Raw genomic sequence first — 19,056 nt, forward strand, 5'->3', positions numbered from 1 at the left:
AACATTTAGTATTATGGTCCTAATCATCACTCTGTTTTAGTGTGCATCTCAATCAGTTACATTCCAAATATTCTGCTTGTCCCTTTAGATGGCTACAGGCCACACAGCTGATCTGGGAGAATGATGGCACCCTATTCAATATACAGTGCACTACTTTTGACCAGATTCCTATGGGTCCTGGTAAAAAGTAGTGCGCTGTTAAAAATGCTATTGCAACCTTTGCGATAAGGAATTGAGACCAAAAGCTCAAGAGAAGTTTGAAGTGTTTAATACCAAGGATACAGTCAGCTGAGTGCATACATTTTAGAAAGCTCACAACACATTTTATACTCTTCCCTTGTAGGCGTCACCTACCCAGCTGTACATTTTATGACCCCAATGAGTTTCCCTCCTTTCCCTTGTGGAATGTCCATGGTCCTCTCTTTGTTTAGCTATATTTCAGAATCACACGCCGTCCATCTTCTGTTCTGATCAAAGGCAATTTCCTCTTCTCTGATTAGGTCAACATTTCTAAATTAGCATACACACAGTTTCATGGCCTGAACTCCATTAATGCAATGAGAGAAATTCCTGTTCTTCCGTACACTGCAGCATGGCTAGATAGTTACTATTGTTGAGCATCTCACCATAGTGAGCTGATGACCACTAGGAGGAGCCACTGTAAAACTCATAATACACTTGAGTGTACAAAACATTATGAACACCTGCTCTCTCCATGACAGACTGACCAGGTGAATCCAGGTGAAAGATATGATCCCTTATTGATGTCACTTGTTAAATCCACTTTAATCAGTGTAGATGAAGGGGAGCAGACGGGTTAAAGAAGGATTTAACTCGATATTAGGAATGTGTTCCTGATCATATTTACTCAGTGTATTTTTCTCCATTTCTTTGTGGTGGACTAGAGTTGAATCTCAAACGACTTCAATGATCCCTGAAAAGCTGTAGTGCAATGATCAGTCAAACTGTAGTCTGTCCAATATCCCTCAAAAGCTGTAGTCAGTCCAATATCCCTCAAAAGCTGTAGTCTGTCCAATATCCCTCAAAAGTTGTAGTCAAAAGCTGTTGATGAAGTATTATTTGAGTGTCTTTCTTAACCTCCTAATGTTAATTCTGTCAGGGTTGTGATCAATTCCATTTCAATTCAGAAAGTAAACCCAGTTCCACATTTTCCTCATTGAAAAACATGGGCTGGAATTGGAATTTGTTGGACTTGTTGGATTGACTGGAATCTGACCCCAACCCTGGTCTCTACATAACAGAGTAGGTCTTCTGTCGTCAGGGCTAGTCAGACACTGCACAACATACAGAAAATGAAGGCCCATAATGTTGAAGTTTTGTAAGTTATTAGTATTTTACCTGACCACTTGTGTAATATTTGTATATTCTGGTCGTAGGGTTTCAAAACTATTTCAACAAGACAAATGTTTTAATAAGCCTTATGACGGATCAAACAAAGACTGACTTTCATCTCCGATTTCATTCAGTGTTCATCTGTAGACCAATTATTTAATATTTATTCTGTACATAGATATTATAGTCAATCACCACATTCATTATATTCCTATTTACATATAGAGCCTCTAGTTTAAAGGAGATCTTATGCTTAGTATGTTTAATGGTTGTCTATATTTCATACACGAAGAGGCCAGTTTCCTGAATATTTAAAGGGGCAATCTGCAGTTGCTAGATTCATTTTTGGACATATAAAGTAATGATATAGTACCGTTAATTCTTGAAGAATATGGCTTAAAAATGCCTCAGGAGCTTAGTTCCACTGTTTTACCCCATCAGAACCCAAAATATAAGCTTGTTTTACTCCAATGTTTGTAAACAAAGTAAACAAAACAGTTTATATCCTAATGACATGGTGAAAACTTCAATTTTGATGTCATGGATGGTCAGTCCCTGCATCCATATCTCTAGGAATTTGAGTGATTACATTTCTTCAGCTCAACCCTCTGCTTTTTACCAAAACGGTGGAGAAAAACACTTTGTTTTTGTTTCAACTGCTTGATTGGCCCTTTAAAGGAGCTAAGATGGAGGAAATAATTATGACCCTTTATGGTTGGTTACAAGCGTTTCCCATGTTATTAATGAGATTGTCCCTAACACGCAGTTGTGTTATTGAGGGGTGAATTTTTGTGTTGAAATAAAGTACTTTGTGTGCATCACAGGTACGCTGTATGGCCAAAAATATGTGGACAATCCTTTAAATTAGTGGATTTGGCTATTTCAGCCACAGAACGGGTGTATAAAATCGAGCACACAGCCATGCAATCTCCATAGACAAACATTGGCAGTAGAATGGCCTTACTGAAGAGCTCAGTGACTTTCAACGTGGCACCCTCACCTCATAGGATGCCACCTTTCCAAATAGTCAGTTAGTCAAATTTCTCCCCGGTTAACTGTAAGTGCTGTTAGTGTGAAGTGGAAACGTGTAGGAGCAGCAACAGCTCAGCCGTGAAGTGGTAGGCCACAAGCTCACAGAACGGGACCGCCAAGTGATGAAGCGTGTAAAAATCGTCTGTCCTCGGTTGCAACATTCACTACCGAGTTCCAAACTGCCTCTGGAAGCAGCAACAGCACAAGAACTGTTTGTCGGGAGCTTAATGAAATGGGTTTCCATTGCCGAGCAGCCGCATACAGATCACCATGCGCAATGCCAAGTGTCAGCTTTAGTGGTGTAAACCTCGCCACCATTGGACTTTGGAGAAGTGGAAACGTGTTCTCTGGAGTGATGAATTACGCTTCACCATCTGGTAGTCCGACGGAGAAATCTGGGTTTGGCGGATACCAGGAGAACGCTACCTGCCCCAAGGCAAAGTGCCAACTAAAGTTTGGTGGCGGAGGAATAATGGTCTGTGGCTGTTTTTCATGGTTCGGGCAAGGCTCAAATGTTCCAGTGAAGGGAAATCTTAACGCTACAGCATATAATGACATTCTAGATGATTCTGTTCCCAACTTTGTGGCAGCAGTTTGGGGAATCCTCTTTCCTGTTTCAGCATGACAATGCCCCCGTGCACAAAGCGAGGTCCATACAGAAATGGTTTGTCAAGATCGGTGTGGAATAACTTGACTGGCTTGCGTAGAACCCTGACCTCAACCCTATCGAACACCTTTGGGATGAACTGGAACGCCGACTGCGAGCCAGGCCTAATCGCCCAACATCAGTGCCCGAACTCACTAATGCTCTTGTGGCTGAATGGAAGAAAGTCCCCAGAACAATGTTCCAACATCTAGTGGAAAGTCTTCCCAGAAGAGTGGAGGCTGTTATAGCATCAAAGGGGGGACCAATTCTATATTAATGCCCATGATTTTGGAATGAGATGTTCGACAAGCAGGTGTCCACATACTTTTGGTCATGTAGTTTAGACATATATGGTTTTGTTTTAAGATTTGGACTGGTGCGGACCAACCAAATGTGGTCTTGTTTTGGGGCAGAGCTCATTAAAACAAGGTTATTACATATTTCTACCTTTTTGTGTACATTTATTAAGGATCACCATTTAGTTCCTGCCAAGGCAGCAGCTACTCTTCCTGGGGTTTATTAAGGATCACCATTTAGTTCTGCCAAGGCAGCAGCTACTCTTCCTGGGGTTTATTAAGGATCACCATTTAGTTCTGCCAAGGCAGCAGCTACTCTTCCTGGAGTCCAGCAACATTAAGGCAGTTTATATACAACAACAAAAATATTACATGACATACATTTCATATCACTTTTCACAACAGATAGTGTTTGCCCTCAGGCCACTACTCTACTACCACATACCTGCGTAGGATGAGAGAATGGCATTCATACATTATCCATAATTATGTATTTCTTTATAGTACAGATCAGGGACCCATAATCCTGTTACCTGATTTAAATTTTGGGGGAAAACGTTGCATAAAAAAACAGGGAGATTTTACTGTAATTCTGTTACCAAACTGCATCTGCACAGTTCTTCCAGTAAATGTGTTTTTGTGAAATATTTGTTCAAAGTAGTCCTTGTGCATAGAGTTGTATGGTTTGTTAAACTTTTAAATCAATGGTTTTTGTTTGGCATCTATTTTTAAACGTGTGAAATTAGATTTGAAAAACGATGTAAATACTTTTCATTTGATACCAGAATGTTTTCTTAATTAACCTTTTATTTAACTAGGCAAGTCCGTTACAATGATTGCCTACACTGGCCAAACCCTTACGACGCTGGGCTAATTTTGCACCGCCCTATGGGACTCCCAATCATGGCCGGTTGTGATTACAGCCTGGAATCGAACCAGGGTCTGTGGTGACGCCTCTAGCACTGAGATGCAGTGTCTTACACCGCTGCGCCACTCGGGAGCACTGGGACATTAGACATCCCACGAAAAATGGATTGTGAACTAATTTGTATATTTTAGCCATTCATTCACCCATGTCTTGTAGTTAACGGTTTGCTTGTAAAATACACCTTGTCCACTAGAGGGCTGTCTTTTACCACTTAGAACCCTCAGTAGGTTGGTTGTCATAGAGACAAAGCTCTTAGATGATGGATGAGAGCCAATCATCAGCAGCCATTTGGTTGCTCCTGAAATGGCACCCTATTCCCCATATAGTCAACTACTTATGACCAGAGCCCTATTTATTTTAACCTTTTAATTTAATATTTTTTTAACTAGGCAAGTCCGTTAAGAACAAATTCTTATTTACAATGACGGTTTACCCCGGCCAAATCCTAACCCGGACGACGCTGGGCTAATTGTGCGCCTCCCTATGGGACTCCCAATCACGGCCGGTTGTGATTACAGCCTGGAATCGAACCAGGGCCTGTGGTGACGCCTCTAGCACTGAGATGCAGTGTCTTGTACCACTGCGCCACTCGGGAGCACTGGGACATCAGACATCCCACTGCTCTCATGAAAAATGGGTTGTGAACGAATTTGTATATTTTAGCCACACCCATGTCTTCCTGTCATGACTCGACCAATTGTCATTGGCTGATAATGGCAGCCAACTTGTCATTGCAGCCATTCCTGGACTCCCCTTTTCTACTGCACCGTTATAATTGAAATCATAGTACCATGTTGGTCTTCTTATTGACTGCCAATCATAGGCTATTATGTACCGTTTTCCCAAGAGAACCCCTTTCAACATCTAGGCTACATTCTGTAACCTGAGACGCTGATAAATTCTCCATGTTGTTTAATGTCTTCCATGCTGTTACATGGCTCCCTTTTGGTGCTGAAAAATGACATCTGATTGACACTCATGCAGTCTTTGATCACGTTAGGCCTGCAGTACAAAGTGTCAGATCTGGACACTTACCGTTTTACCCCAAAACCCTGCCTGAGAAAAATACTGCTGTTTTGTGAAATGACATCTTAGAGAGAATCTATAGGAATCATCAGAAGAGAGACTGTGGAATCTGAAAGCCTTCGGTTACCTTCCACACAACAACTAATCAGCCAAATATCAAGAGGTTTGGCTCATCTGACGAAATAGGCAGTTTGCTAATGGGTCTGGATACTGAAAGACAATTTGGGGTGTTTGAGTAGATGTTGACAGTCAGATGGGTGCGAGAATAGGCTAGAGGGGTGCGAGAATAGGCTAGAGGGGTGCGAGAATAGGCTAGAGGGGTGCGAGAATAGGCTAGAGGGGTGCGAGGGTAGATGGGTGAGAGACAATTACCTGAGAAAGGGACATGGGGTTGATTTGGCTGCGTTTACATCAATCAACTCAGATTTTTTGCCAATAATTGGGAAAATATCAGAATTAGGCTTCCTGTGTAAACACAGCCTTTGTGCTCCAGTATGTTTGTGGATGAACAGGAGAAAATACTGACTTGTGAAGATTCTCATTCCCAGACACTTCCTCCGAAATGCGCAAAGAGCCTGGTGGACCAGAGAGTCAAACTTGGCCTTCGTTAGCCAGTACAGAGAGCCGGGAGAAACTCCCAGCGCAAACCGTAGGCACTGGTTTAATCTACAAACCAATCATCTCCCACAACACCTTCCCCCTAACCCTCCCCGTACGCTAGCACACCACAAGCACAGAGCCACGCCTCGCAGTCTTGTGATTCGCTAAAATTAAATTCCTATTAGAATTCTATGGGCACTCACACCAAGGCCAACTTTTGATTGGTTGATATCCCAGGCCTATATGCACTGTGCACAATAGCCTGAGGACGAGGTTAGTGAAGATGCAGAAACATGGAGATGCATATCACCCTCCCATGCAATATATGTTATTGTTAGTGAACCTCGATTAGCATCACATAACACATCACGACTTGTTTATGATTATCACCATTTCCCCAACAGTGTGTAAAAAGCACGGAGTCACAAAGAATAATAGGAAAGAGATGTAGATGATTTATTTCTACTTTGGAAAGTAAGTTAAGAACAAATTCTTATTTACAATGACGGCCTAGGAACAGTGGGTTAACTGGTCTAGGAACAGTGGGTTAACTGGTCTAGGAACAGTGGGTTAACTGGTCTAGGAACAGTGGGTTAACTGGTCTAGGAACAGTGGGTTAACTGGTCTAGGAACAGTGGGTTAACTGGTCTAGGAACAGTGGGTTAACTGGTCTAGGAACAGTGGGTTAACTGGTCTAGGAACAGTGGGTTAACTGGTCTAGGAACAGTGGGTTAACTGGTCTAGGAACAGTGGGTTAACTGGTCTAGGAACAGTGGGTTAACTGGTCTAGGAACAGTGGGTTAACTGGTCTAGGAACAGTGGGTTAACTGGTCTAGGAACAGTGGGTTAACTGGTCTAGGAACAGTGGGTTAACTGGTCTAGGAACAGTGGGTTAACTGCCTTGTTCAGGGGCAGAATAACAGATTTTTACCTTGTCAGCTCGGGGATTCGATCTAGCGACCTTTCTGTTACTGGTCCAACGCTCTAACCACTAGGGTACCTGCCGCCCCAATATATCCATACTGTTGATGATGACATGCCCCCCCGGGTATAAACTGATTGAATTAACATTGTTTTCATGTCATTTCAACAACAACAACAAATCAATGTGATGACGTTGAATCAATGTGGAAAACTGATTGGATTTGCAAAAAGTCCATCAACGTAAAGGGAATTTTAGTATTTTTCTGGGGTGACTGTACTTTTCACACACTTTATAATGAGGGGAAATGGTAACCATGCTCATGTTACTGCAGCATTCTCAAGATACGTATGGGGTTATGGGGAGGATAAGTATGGGGTTATGGGGAGGATAAGTATGGGGTTATGGGGAGGATAAGTATGGGGTTATGGGGAGGATAAGTATGGGGTTATGGGGAGGATAAGTATGGGGTTATGGGGAGGATAAGTATGGGGTTATGGGGAGGATAAGTATGGGGTTATGGGGAGGATAAGTATGGGGTTATGGGGAGGATAAGTATGGGGTTATGGGGAGGATAAGTATGGGGTTATGGGGAGGATAAGTATGGGGTTATGGGGAGGACGTGAGCTTGTTTTGCCCTCGCCACCTTTTATCTTCACCTGCGATCGATAACTTCATTTGTGCGGTCCTCTCTTGATGAAGGTAATATTTTTTGGGGAGCTGATCTTTCTGTCTTCTCAAGGACTGTATTGAAACATGTGTATGAGAGAAATAATGGACATCTGTCTACTCCTTCTTCCCTGTTATTGACTCAGTGCTTTAAACACAGTGTTTTTATAATGAGGGGAATGGGGATGATGGGGAAGAAGTCCGGACAACGTAGTTAAGGTGCAGGAGAATAGAAGGTGAGATGTTTGATATCTCGGGGCTCTTTTCAATCCGCGTTGTGGGAGTTCAGATTTACAACGTGATTGAAAATGCAACGTTCCTAATTTTAACAGAGACTGCATTCACGGTAAACGCTGCGTATGTCGGCTAAGTCGAAAATTACCTTGTCGAAAATCTATTGTGGAATCTGTAACGCTTCAGGTTCCCAGACTGAATAGAGCTCTTAATTGTGGTTGGAAATGGTGACGTCATCAACACTGAGTGGCAGAATGGTTTTACTGTCTTCATTCCTATGTTCCTCTTTATCCAGAGGCATATATGGAGATTCTGTACGTACATACATACAATATATATAAGGTTTATATACTTTATGTACATACACTATTTGCTGTTCATGTTGGAGAGGGTGAGCTCCAAACGCCCCCGCTCTCGTCAACAGTTGTCCCATTTTGAGTTTGTGTTTTATGTAACCACATGGGGGTGTTGTCATAGCTCCGTGGATAGCTTATGTAAATTGATATAGCATCTGCTTCTCATACTTTTTTCAAATGTATATAAAGGAATAGTTTGTTTTTTATAAAGCACTTTGAATATTGAAAGGACACATGCATTTATTTTTGTAAGTACATTTTAATGTGTTGTGCACTCAGCCAAAACACACACTATAGTAGATTGGGAAAACATGACACGTATTGCCTGCTGTGATAATAACCCATAAAGGTGCAACATATTTCCTCTTTGACAAGTTACTCTGTTTTGAAGCATGACTAACAAAGACGTGACTCACACAACTGATGTCTCATGGCATGCGACCATTGTATATGGCAAATTGGCGACACAATGACTTTAAGACCACATGAATTAAAGTGTTTCTGAACATGGGGGGGGGGGGGGACAGCGGTGGAACATATGGGGATAGGTTCTATAATCTCTGCCATAATCAATGCTGAGTTCTGAGAAAATCCAACATGACAGTTTACAGATGACAGTTCAACATACAATGTTTCAACAAGCAATTTAATGTATTTTATATAATAACAGACATGACCTTTTTAAAGCTGAAATCTACATAAGGGCAAACGACACCGCTGTTCGCGCCAGCACATTTGTTATTGTTTTTGTTGATGAAACCGAGTTATGGAGTGTCCAGCATCGTGAAAATAAATAATTACAGTACGTACGCTGTTGGTCTATCGCGCGTCGAATGATGATGATGATGATGATGATGTCAGAGGGAGTCATTTATTTGTTGTGAAAGGACGTGTCAGTTTTACCGTTATGGATTCCACCTTTAACGCTTTGACCCTAGCGACAACAGGGGCCAAGTTAAGGTAACTGGAACTCTGAGGCATTCTGTTATGTGTTGTACTATGTCTGATCTACTTCCTTATCGGTTCTATTGGATGTGAATACGCTGTAGACACTTGTTGTCCCATTGGCAGCATTCTCAACCAAATAAACATTTCACACACAGACACGTCGACGATCAGAAACAGTGTCCAGATAGAAGGTGAAGAACCACACAAAGGGCTGGATGCAGACTGTCGACGTTGAAGTTCAGTAATGCTGGTTCGAGGAGCTTGTTATCTGAGAGTGTCTGTCTTGAATACACATGAGCTTCTGTTAAATCAGACACAGTTAAAATGGATGAAAACATTTCCCTCTGTCCTTTCCCTTGCTTCATCAAACAACATTGGAATACAGAGGTGAGGCAAGACAGACAATGCTTCGGCTCTACAGTTGTTCAGTGTGACTTCTGTCTTTCTGTTTTGTTGAAGTTTATTTTCATAAAAAAAAAGAAAAAAAAGAAGCTCAACTGAAATGTTTCTAGAGTGGGTTAACCAGCCAACCACTGTTTGAACATTGACAAACTCTGTACTACTCCAGTCCATACAGAACATGGTCATTAATGGTTGTTGCTTCTCCAGTCCTCCCACTGTGTGGCGTAGTCTTCTATACACTCATTTCCAGCCAGAACAAGTAAACATCTGGCTGCCTTTAGAAGACAGCGTCCTACGAAGCGCCCTTCATATTAAAGGCCCAATGCTTACATTTTTATCTCAATATCAAATTATTTCTGGGTAACAATTAAGTACCTTAATGTGATTGTTTTGAATCAAAATGGTCAAAACGAAACAATGGCTTCTTAACAAGAGCAATTTCTCATGCAAGAACTTTGAAAGGACTGTCTGGGAGGAGGAGAAAACTGAAAACTAACTGTTATTGGCTGAGTTTTGGAACTCTCTTATTGGCCTATTAATCTGTTAACCAATTTACTGCCTGGTGATGTTACCAGTCAGGCCAAAACTCCATCCCACCAAAACAGGCTGAAATTTCAGGCAGTCTTTACAAACAGCTCTTACACTAATAGGGCATCATCATAATTTAAAAAATGTCACAGTATTATCCCAACCTAAATATATATCAAACACAAATAAATCACGTTTTTGACTGCACTGGGCCTTTATGCGTCCTACGAAGTGCCCTCCATATTAAGAGCACTACGAAGGGCCCTCCATTACCTCCTAAGCATCCTACAAAGTGCCCTCCATATTTTGAGCACTACGATGGGCCCTCCATGTTGACGGTGGTGACGAAGCACCTCTGGAACAATCTCTCAGGGTCGGGTGGCTGGTTGTCACAGTCCAGCTTCCTGCTGAAGAAGTGCTTCCTGAAGCCGTGAGGGCCGATGGAAGGTGCTGGGCCGGAGTGGCTGGGGCCCTCAATGGGTTCCAACCCTGGAATATCGAGACACACACGCAGGCACGCATGCACACACACACACACACACACACACACACACACACACACACACACACACACACACACACACACACACACACTCTGCAGCTTTACTTGTTCATTGTGAGATAGAAATGTGTGTTTTTGCAGTCCTCTTTTTTTATTCCAACCAGACATCACTAGCTGGCCCATCATTATGGTATGTCACTAGCTGGCCCATCATTTTGGTATGTCACTAGCTGGCCCATCATTATGGTATGTCACTAACTGGCCCATCATTATGGTATGTAACTAATTGGCCCATCATTATGGTATGTCACTAACTGGCCCATCATTATGGTATGTCGCTAACTGGCTCATTATTATGGTATGTCACTAACTGGCCCATCATTATGGTATGTCACTAGCTGGCCCATCATTATGGTATGTCACTAACTGGCCCATTATTATGGTATGTCACAACCTGGCCCATCATTCTAGTATGTCCCAAGCAAGACAATAATGATGATATGTCACTACTGGCCCATCATTATGGTATGTCACTAACTGGCCCATCATTATGGTATGCCACTAACTGGCCAATTATTATGGCATGTGACTAGCTGGCCCATCATTATGGTATGTCACTAGCTGGCCCATCATTATGGTATGTCACTAACTGGCCCATCAATTTGTTATGTCGCTAACTGGCCCATTATTATGGTATGCCACTAGCTGGCCCATTATTATGGTATGTCACAACTGGCCCATCATTATGGTATGTCACTAGCTGGCCCATCAATTTGGTATGTCACTAGCTGGCTCATCAATTTGGTATGTCACTAGCTGGCCCATCATTATGGTATGTCAATAGCTGGCCCATCATTATGGTATGTCACTAGCTGGCCCATCATTATGGTATGTCGCCTACTGGCCCATTATTATTGTATGTCACTAGCTGTCCCATCATTATGGTATGTCGCTAACTGGCCCATTATTATGGTATGCCACTAGCTAGCCCATCATTATCGTGTGTTACTAGCTGGCCCATCATTATGGTATGTCACTAGCTGGCCCATCATTATGGTATGTCGCTAACTGGCTCATTATTATGGTATGTCACTAACTGGCCCATCATTATGGTATGTCACTAGCTGGCCCATCATTATGGTATGTTGCTAACTGGCCCATCATTATGGTATGTCACTAGCTGGCCCATTATTATGTATGTCACTAACTGGCCCATCATTATGGTATGTCACTAGCTGGCCCATCATTATGGTATGTCACTAGCTGGCCCATCATTATGGTATGTCACTAACTGACCCATTATTATGGTATGTCACTACCTGGCACATCATTATGGTATGTCCCAAGCGAGACAATAATGATGATATGTCACTACTGGCCCATCATTATGGTATGTCCCTAACTGGCCCATCATTATGATATCTCACTAACTGGCCCATCATTATGGTATGTCACTAGCTGGCCCATCATTATGGTATGTCACTAGCTGGCCCATCAATTTGGTATGTCACTAGCTGGCCCATCAATTTGGTATGTCACTAGCTGGCCCATAATTATGGTATGTCACTAGCTGGCCCATCATTATGGTATGTCGCTAACTGGCCCATTATTATGGTATGCCACTAGCTAGCCCATCATTATGGTGTGTTACTAGCTGGCCCATCATTATGGTATGTCACTAGCTGGCCCATCATTATGGTATGTCGCTAACTGGCTCATTATTATGGTATGTCACTAACTGGCCCATCATTATGGTATGTCACTAGCTGGCCCATTGTTATGGTTTGTCTCTACTGGCCCATTATTATGGTATGTCACTAGCTGGCCCATCAATTTGGTATGTCACTAACTGGCCCATCATTATGGTATGTCACTAGCTGGCCCATCATTATGGTATGTCACTAGCTGGCCCATCATTATGGTATGTCACTAGCTGGCCCATCATTATGGTATGTCACTAGCTGTCCCATCATTATGGTATGTCGCTAACTGGCCCATTATTATGGTATGCCACTAGCTAGCCCATCATTATGGCATGTGACTAGCTGGCCCATCATTATGGTATGTCACTAGCTGGCCCATCATTATGGTATGTCACTAACTGGCCCATCAATTTGTTATGTCGCTAACTGGCCCATTATTATGGTATGCCACTAGCTGGCCCATTATTATGGTATGTCACAACTGGCCCATCATTATGGTATGTCACTAGCTGGCCCATCAATTTGGTATGTCACTAGCTGGCTCATCAATTTGGTATGTCACTAGCTTGCCCATCATTATGGTATGTCAATAGCTGGCCCATCATTATGGTATGTCACTAGCTGGCCCATCATTATGGTATGTCGCCTACTGGCCCATTATTATTGTATGTCACTAACTGGCCCATCATTATGGTATGTCACTAGCTGGCCCATCATTATGGTATGTCGCTAACTGGCCCATTATTATGGTATGCCACTAGCTAGCCCATCATTATCGTGTGTTACTAGCTGGCCCATCATTATGGTATGTCACTAGCTGGCCCATCATTATGGTATGTCGCTAACTGGCTCATTATTATGGTATGTCACTAACTGGCCCATCATTATGGTATGTCACTAGCTAGCCCATCATTATGGTATGTCACTAGCTGTCCCATCATTATGGTATGTCGCTAACTGGCCCATTATTATGGTATGCCACTAGCTAGCCCATCATTATCGTGTGTTACTAGCTGGCCCATCATTATGGTATGTCACTAGCTGGCCCATCATTATGGTATGTCGCTAACTGGCTCATTATTATGGTATGTCACTAACTGGCCCATCATTATGGTATGTCACTAGCTGGCCCATTATTATGTATGTCACTAACTGGCCCATCATTATGGTATGTCACTAGCTGGCCCATCATTATGGTATGTCACTAGCTGGCCCATCATTATGGTATGTCACTAACTGACCCATTATTATGGTATGTCACTACCTGGCACATCATTATGGTATGTCCCAAGCAAGACAATAATGATGATATGTCACTACTGGCCCATCATTATGGTATGTCCCTAACTGGCCCATCATTATGATATCTCACTAACTGGCCCATCATTATGGTATGTCACTAGCTGGCCCATCATTATGGTATGTCACTAGCTGGCCCATCAATTTGGTATGTCACTAGCTGGCCCATCAATTTGGTATGTCACTAGCTGGCCCATCATTATGGTATGTCACTAGCTGGCCCATCATTATGGTATGTCGCTAACTGGCCCATTATTATGGTATGCCACTAGCTAGCCCATCATTATGGTGTGTTACTAGCTGGCCCATCATTATGGTATGTCACTAACTGGCCCATCATTATGGTATGTCGCTAACTGGCTCATTATTATGGTATGTCACTAACTGGCCCATCATTATGGTATGTCACTAGCTGGCCCATTGTTATGGTTTGTCTCTACTGGCCCATTATTATGGTATGTCACTAGCTGGCCCATCAATTTGGTATGTCACTAACTGGCCCATCATTATGGTATGTCACTAGCTGGCCCATCATTATGGTATGTCACTAGCTGGCCCATCATTATGGTATGTCACTAGCTGGCCCATCATTATGGTATGTCACTAGCTGTCCCATCATTATGGTATGTCGCTAACTGGCCCATTATTATGGTATGCCACTAGCTAGCCCATCATTATGGTATGTTGCTAGCTGGCCCATCATTATGGTATATCACTAGCTGGCCCATTATTATGGTATGTCACTAGCCGGCCCATTATTATGGTATGTCGCCACCTCTGGTCACTTGTGTTACCTGGTGCTCGTAGTGGTAGGCCGTTGTCCAGGCGACTGGGCTTAGTGGCGATGAAGAGGTAGCAGAGGACACAGACTGTGATGAGGAAGGCCAGGAGGACCACCGCTGCGATGGACAGACCTATCAGAGCCCCAAAGCTGGGGAGGGAGAGAAGGAAGAGGGGGAGAGGGAGGGGATGGAGAGGGGGGAGAGAGAAGGGAAGAGGAGAGAGAGAGATGAGGGGAGAGGGAGGGGATGGAGAGGGGGAGAGAGAAGGGAAGAGGAGAGAGAAGGGAAGAGGAGAGAGAGAGATGAGAGGAGGGAGAAAAAAGAGGAAGAGAAGAGAACACATCAAAAGAGAGTGAAAGAGCGAGTCTCAACATCAACAGTGAAGAGGTGACTTTGGGATGCTGGCCTTCTAGGCAGAGTTGCAAGGAAAAAATACATATCTCAGACTGGCCAATAAAAAAGAAAAGATTAAGACGGGCAAAAGAACACAGACACTGGACAGAGGAACTCTGCCTAGAAGGCCAGCATCCCGAAGTCGCCTCTTCACTGTTGACGTTGAGACTGGTGTTTTGTGGGTACTATTTAATGAAGCTGCCAGTTGAGGACTTGTGAGGCATCTGTTTCTCAAACTAGACATTCTAATGTACTTGTCCTCTTGCTCAGTTGTGCACCGGGGTCTCCCACTCCTCTTTCTATTCTGGTTAGAGCCAGTCTGCGCTGTTCTGTGACGGGAGTAGTACACAGCATTGTACGAGATCTTCCGTTTCTTGGCAATTTCTCACATGTAATAGCATTCATTTCTCAGAACAAGAATAGACTGACGAGTTTCAGAAGAAAGTACTTTGTTTCTGGCCATTTTGAGCCTGTAATCAAACCCACAAATGCTGATGCTCCAGATACTCAACTAGTCTAAAGAAGGCCAGTTTCATTGCTTCTTTAATCACAACAACAGTTTTCAGCTGTGCTAACATAATTGCAAAAGGGTTTTCTAATGATAAATTAGCATTTTAAAATGATAAACTTGGATTAGATAACACAGCGTGCCATTGGAACAAAGGAGTGATGGTTGCTGATAATGGGCCTCTGTACGCCTATGTGGATATTCCATTAGAAATCAGTTGTTTCCAGCTACAATAGTCATTTACAACAATAACAATGTCTACACTGTATTTCTGATCAATTTGATGTTATTTTATTGGACAAAAAAATTGCTTTTCTTTAAAGAACAAGGACATTTCTAAGTGACCCCAAACTTTTAATCAGTAGTGTATGTTGCAGAGTCTACAGGAAATCACGGACTACAAAAAGAGAACCAGCCACGTCACGGACACCGACGTCACGCTTCCAGACAAACTAAACACCTTTTTTGCCCGCTTTGAGGGTAATACAGTGCCACTGTCATGGCCCGCTAACAAGAACTGTGCCCCCCCCCCCTTCTCCTTGGACGACGTGAGTAAAACATTTAAACATGTTAACCCTCGCAAGGCTGCTGGCACAGACAGCATCCCTAGCCGTGTCCTCAGAGCATGCGCAGACCAGCTGGCTGGTGTGTTTACGGACATATTCAATCTCTCCCTATCCCAGTCTGCTGTCCCCACATGCTTCAAGATGGCCACCATTGTTCCTCTACCCAAGAAGGCAAAGATAACTGAACTAAATGACTACCGCCCCGTAGCACTCACTTCTGTTATCATTAAGTGCTTTGAGAGACTAGTCAAGGATCATATCACCGGCCACCCTAGACCCACTTCAGTTTGCATACTGCCCTAACAGGTCCACAGACAATGCAATCACCATCACACTGCCCTATCCCATCTGGACAAGAGGAATACCTATGTAAGAAAGCTGTTCATTGACTTCAGCTCACCATTCAACACCATAGTACCCTCCAAGCTCATCATCAAGCTGGAGGCCCTGGGCCTCAACCCCGCCCTGTGCAATTAGGTCCTGGACTTTCTGACGGGCCGTCCACAGGTGGTGAAGGTAGGAAAAAACATTTCCACCTCGCTGACCCTCAACACTGGGGCCCCACAAGGGTGCGTACTCAGCCCCCTCCTGTACTCCCTGTTCGCCCACGACTGCGTGGCCATGCACGCCTCCAACTCAATCATCAAGTTTACAGACAACACAACAGTAGTAGGCCTGATTACCAACAACGATGAGTCAGCCTACAGGGAGGAGGTGAGGGCCCTCAGAAAAACAACCTCTCACTCAACGCCAACAAAACAAAGGAGATGATCGTGGACTTCAGGAAACAGCAGAGATAACACCCCCTATCTACATCGAAGGGATAGCAGTGGAGAAATGGAAAATTCCTCGGCATACACATCACGGACAAACTGAAATGGTCCACCCACACAGACAGTGTGGTGAAGAAGGCGCAACAGCCTCAGGAGGCTGAAGAAATTTGGCTTGTCACCCAAAACCCTGACTAACTTCTACAGATCCACAATCGAGAGCATCCTGTCGGGCTGTATCTCAGCCTGGTATGGCAACTGCTCCGCCCATAACCGTAAGGAGGGTAGTGAGGTCTGCACAACGCAGGAAGGCCAAAAAGCTCATCAAGGACAACAACCACCAGAGCCACTGCCTGTTCACCCCACTATCTTCCACAAGGCGAGGTCAGTACAGGTGCATCAAAGCTGGGACAGAGAGAATGAAGAATAGCTTCTATCTCAAGGCCATCAGACTGCTAAACAGCCATCACTAACTCAGAGAGGCTGCTGCCTACACTGAGACTCAATCACTGGCCACTTTAACAAATGGATCACTAGTCACTTTAAACAGTGGCACATTAAATAATGCCACTTTAATAATATTTACATATCTTGCATTACTCATATCACATGTATATACTCTATTTTATACCGTCTAGTTGCACCTTGCTCATGCTGCTCGGCCATCACTCATCCATATATTTATATGTACATATTCCCATTCACCCCTGTTATATTTGTGTGTATTAGGTAGTTGTTGGGGAATTGTTATATTACTTGTTAGATATTACTGGACTGTCAGAACTAGAAGCACAAGCATTTCGCTACACTCATAATAACATCTGCTGACAATGTGTATATGACCAATAACATTTGATTCAATTTGATTTGAAATCTCCTTCCAATAAGGTTAACCATTTCCCATGATCAATTTGAACTTTTACACATTTTCATGTTGAATTTTAATTGAGGTATTTATCACCTTCCATAAGATTGGCATACAATAGCCTATAAGATCACCATAACTCCAGTGCAAACCAATTGAAATGTGAAGATCCTATAAATCTGTTATCAGTATCATAAAAAATATCCTTCATTCTAGTGTATTAATCGTGTGCGCTTTGCTGTATAATTATGATCAACAACCTCTCTCATCTTGTGTTTTCTTGAGATAAAACAAAGCGTCATAGTCTACCCATGTAATAACCCTACAAGAACTATGTCCAAAAAGCACACTATCACAAAGGCTAGTAAAGATCCCTTACGTACCTGAGCCACCACATGTATCCATACTCATAAGGGAAAAAGCTGTTGGGATCATCACAGCAATACTTGATATCGTTAAATCCGCAGCAGAATGTCGCGCTCGGATCGCTCCCTTCTTTAGGACAGGAAGAGCCGTTCATAAACACATTCTCTGCGCTGTAGTAGCTGGTGCACTCCGAACTCATGCTGGTAGAAAACACACTCTAAAGGAGAAGAGTCGGAGAGATGATTTTCTTAGATGTTTAAAGGTCTCATTGTAATTCTATCCACATAGAGTGCCCCTTGCTCTGCTGAAAAGTGCAAAACATTTATTCCAAGGATGCCACTGAAATGGGACGAAACTTTGCACCTCGACATATCATATAGAGTTCTAGAGCACCCCTCCCATCTCTCTCTCTCTCTCTCTCTCTCTTTCTTTCTCTCTCTCTCTCCAACAGTGAAGAGAAAAACCGGATAGGAGACAAACCATATCTCTACAAAAGTGGACTACTTCATTAAATCATATCTAATCCATTTTATCTTGCTTTGATGTCACAAACATGAAGGGCTACATTTTGGTTTCTTAAACTTTCTTAATAAGTAGACTGACATCCTTAGCCTGGTTGCCGTGTCTGTTCAGCTATTTCATTCCACTCCTTGTACTCTGTGTCATTTGCCTTTGGAATGTTAACACTACTGGTACCTAGACTACTCTAAGCTTGAATTGAACGTAGGAGGTTTGCATGAAACATGATTGATGTAATCAATGTGAATACAGTAATATGAAAACCTTAAAGAAAGAGTGCCCTCCACTTCATGTGTAGATAAATGATTGCATTGAACATGTCTAAGAAGTACTAATTTCAAACTGCAACAAACCCACTAAGCATTTACCATCAGGCGACGTCTTTTGGATGTCTTTTAGATATTCTTTTGGTGCGGTCCGGACCGGCCTTGATTTGACCTAAAAAAGGCATCTAAGATTGGTTCAGATTTGGTCCCATCCGGACTGGCCTTTATTTGGCCCAAATATAGACGTCCATGATAAGTCCAGTAGGGTTTTTGCCGTTCATGCCACAACCAGGGTTTGTTGTTCGCTACATTGGTGTCAGAAATGGGAAGGCAGCCATGACCGTTAAACATCATCACTGGTAACCTAAGCATTATGGTGGAATCTCCTTCTACTAGCCCAGAATTCCACTGATCCTGCTTTTAGACTTGTGGAAAATACTGTAGTGAACGAGTAAAGGCCTACACTTCCCACTAAGCATTTAACGACGTCAACGTCTTTGAGATTACTTTTTTTGGTTCTTGTTTTGGTGCAATCCGGACTAGTCTTGATTTCAACGTCCAAGGTTTGGTTCAGATT

The 19,056-nt window shown here is 43.0% G+C and overlaps 1 protein-coding gene across 1 annotated transcript; it reads right to left on the bottom strand.

Annotated features, from left to right (window-relative positions):
- Positions 1 to 10,253: 10,253 nt before the first annotated feature.
- LOC120055403 (protein shisa-like-2A) lies at positions 10,254 to 17,999 on the bottom strand. Its single transcript, XM_039003267.1, has 3 exons — positions 17,712 to 17,999; positions 14,239 to 14,375; positions 10,254 to 10,429 (listed from the first exon to the last, which is right to left on the bottom strand). The coding sequence occupies exons 1-3, from the start codon at positions 17,891 to 17,893 to the stop codon at positions 10,254 to 10,256; spliced, it is 495 nt and encodes a 164-aa protein (XP_038859195.1). The 5' UTR covers positions 17,894 to 17,999.
- Positions 18,000 to 19,056: the final 1,057 nt, after the last annotated feature.

This window comes from Salvelinus namaycush, chromosome 11, assembly GCF_016432855.1.
Source record: "Salvelinus namaycush isolate Seneca chromosome 11, SaNama_1.0, whole genome shotgun sequence".
Taxonomy (NCBI): Eukaryota; Metazoa; Chordata; class Actinopteri; order Salmoniformes; family Salmonidae; genus Salvelinus; species Salvelinus namaycush.

What these genes read in the sequence shown, in the direction of transcription:
- LOC120055403 (XM_039003267.1), bottom strand. Translation starts at nt 17,893, where the DNA reads ATGAGTTCGGAGTGCACCAGCTACTACAGCGCAGAGAATGTGTTTATG. An exon ending in GGATACATGTGGTGGCTCAG is followed by an intron (nt 14,376 to 17,711) that starts GTACGTAAGGGA and finishes CTCCCTCCCCAG; the next exon opens with CTTTGGGGCTCTGATAGGTC. An exon ending in CCTACCACTACGAGCACCAG is followed by an intron (nt 10,430 to 14,238) that starts GTAACACAAGTG and finishes TCGATATTCCAG; the next exon opens with GGTTGGAACCCATTGAGGGC.